General features: G+C 69.1%; 1 protein-coding gene across 1 annotated transcript in view; it reads right to left on the reverse strand.

Annotated features, from left to right (window-relative positions):
• Positions 1-375, reverse strand: part of Syt7 (synaptotagmin 7) — a 44,456-nt gene extending 44,081 nt beyond the window's left edge. Inside the window, exon 1 of the mRNA XM_023707021.1 lies at positions 249-375. Coding sequence (XP_023562789.1) covers positions 249-375 — 127 coding nt within the window. The remainder of the gene's footprint in view (positions 1-248) is intronic.
• Positions 376-757: the final 382 nt, after the last annotated feature.

Genomic DNA, 757 nt, shown 5'->3' on the forward strand with positions numbered 1-757 from the left:
CCTGCCTGCGGCCGCGAGTGCGCGCCGGGCGGGCGCGGGGAGTGCGGGCGCGTGTGCCGCCTGCGTGCGTGCGTGTGTGTGTGTGCGCGCGTGTGGCCGCGCGCGCGCGCGTGTGTGTGTGTGTGTGTGTGTGTGTGTGTGTGAGAGAGAGACAGAGAGAAACAGAGAGAGACAGAGAGACAGAGAAAGAGAGCGCGAGAGAGAGCGCGAGAGAGATCGCGGGATGTAGAGGCGGGTGCGCCCCCTGCCGGCCACCGCCCGGCGCTCCGCCCGCGCCCAGCCGCCTGTCTCCTCCCGCCGCCAGCCGGGCCGGTGCACCCGGCTGCACGCCCTGCCCACCTCCTCCCGGGCCAGCCGCTCCGCTCCGAACTCCATGTCGATCCAGCCCGCACTTTGCTCCCAGCAGCCTCTCGAGGGCGTCAGCTCCAGACTACAAGCCGCGAAGACCCTGGGAGACGGGCTGGCGAGTGTAAAAAACAGGAGCAGAGTTGTGCCAGCGCTGGGCCTGGGTCTGCCACCTGGTTACTGTCAGAGTTCAAGCACAGGCAGGGAAAGGAAAGAGCTGGGGTCCCTGCCTTGGAAGAGGGCCTGGATCGGGTGGCGCTCCCCGCTTAGCCAGCCCTGGAGCTCCAGCCTTGCAGCCCCGCTGCAGCGCCCTTCTGTCCTCCCCTCTTGTCCTTGACCCAGCACCTGGCACACTGAGGCAAGCAGGCAAGCCCTCCTCCCGGGCCCCCTTGGCCCCTTGCCGCACCGCGCA

Source organism: Octodon degus, unplaced genomic scaffold, assembly GCF_000260255.1.
Source record: "Octodon degus isolate 3935 unplaced genomic scaffold, OctDeg1.0 scaffold00279, whole genome shotgun sequence".
NCBI lineage: Eukaryota > Metazoa > Chordata > Mammalia > Rodentia > Octodontidae > Octodon > Octodon degus.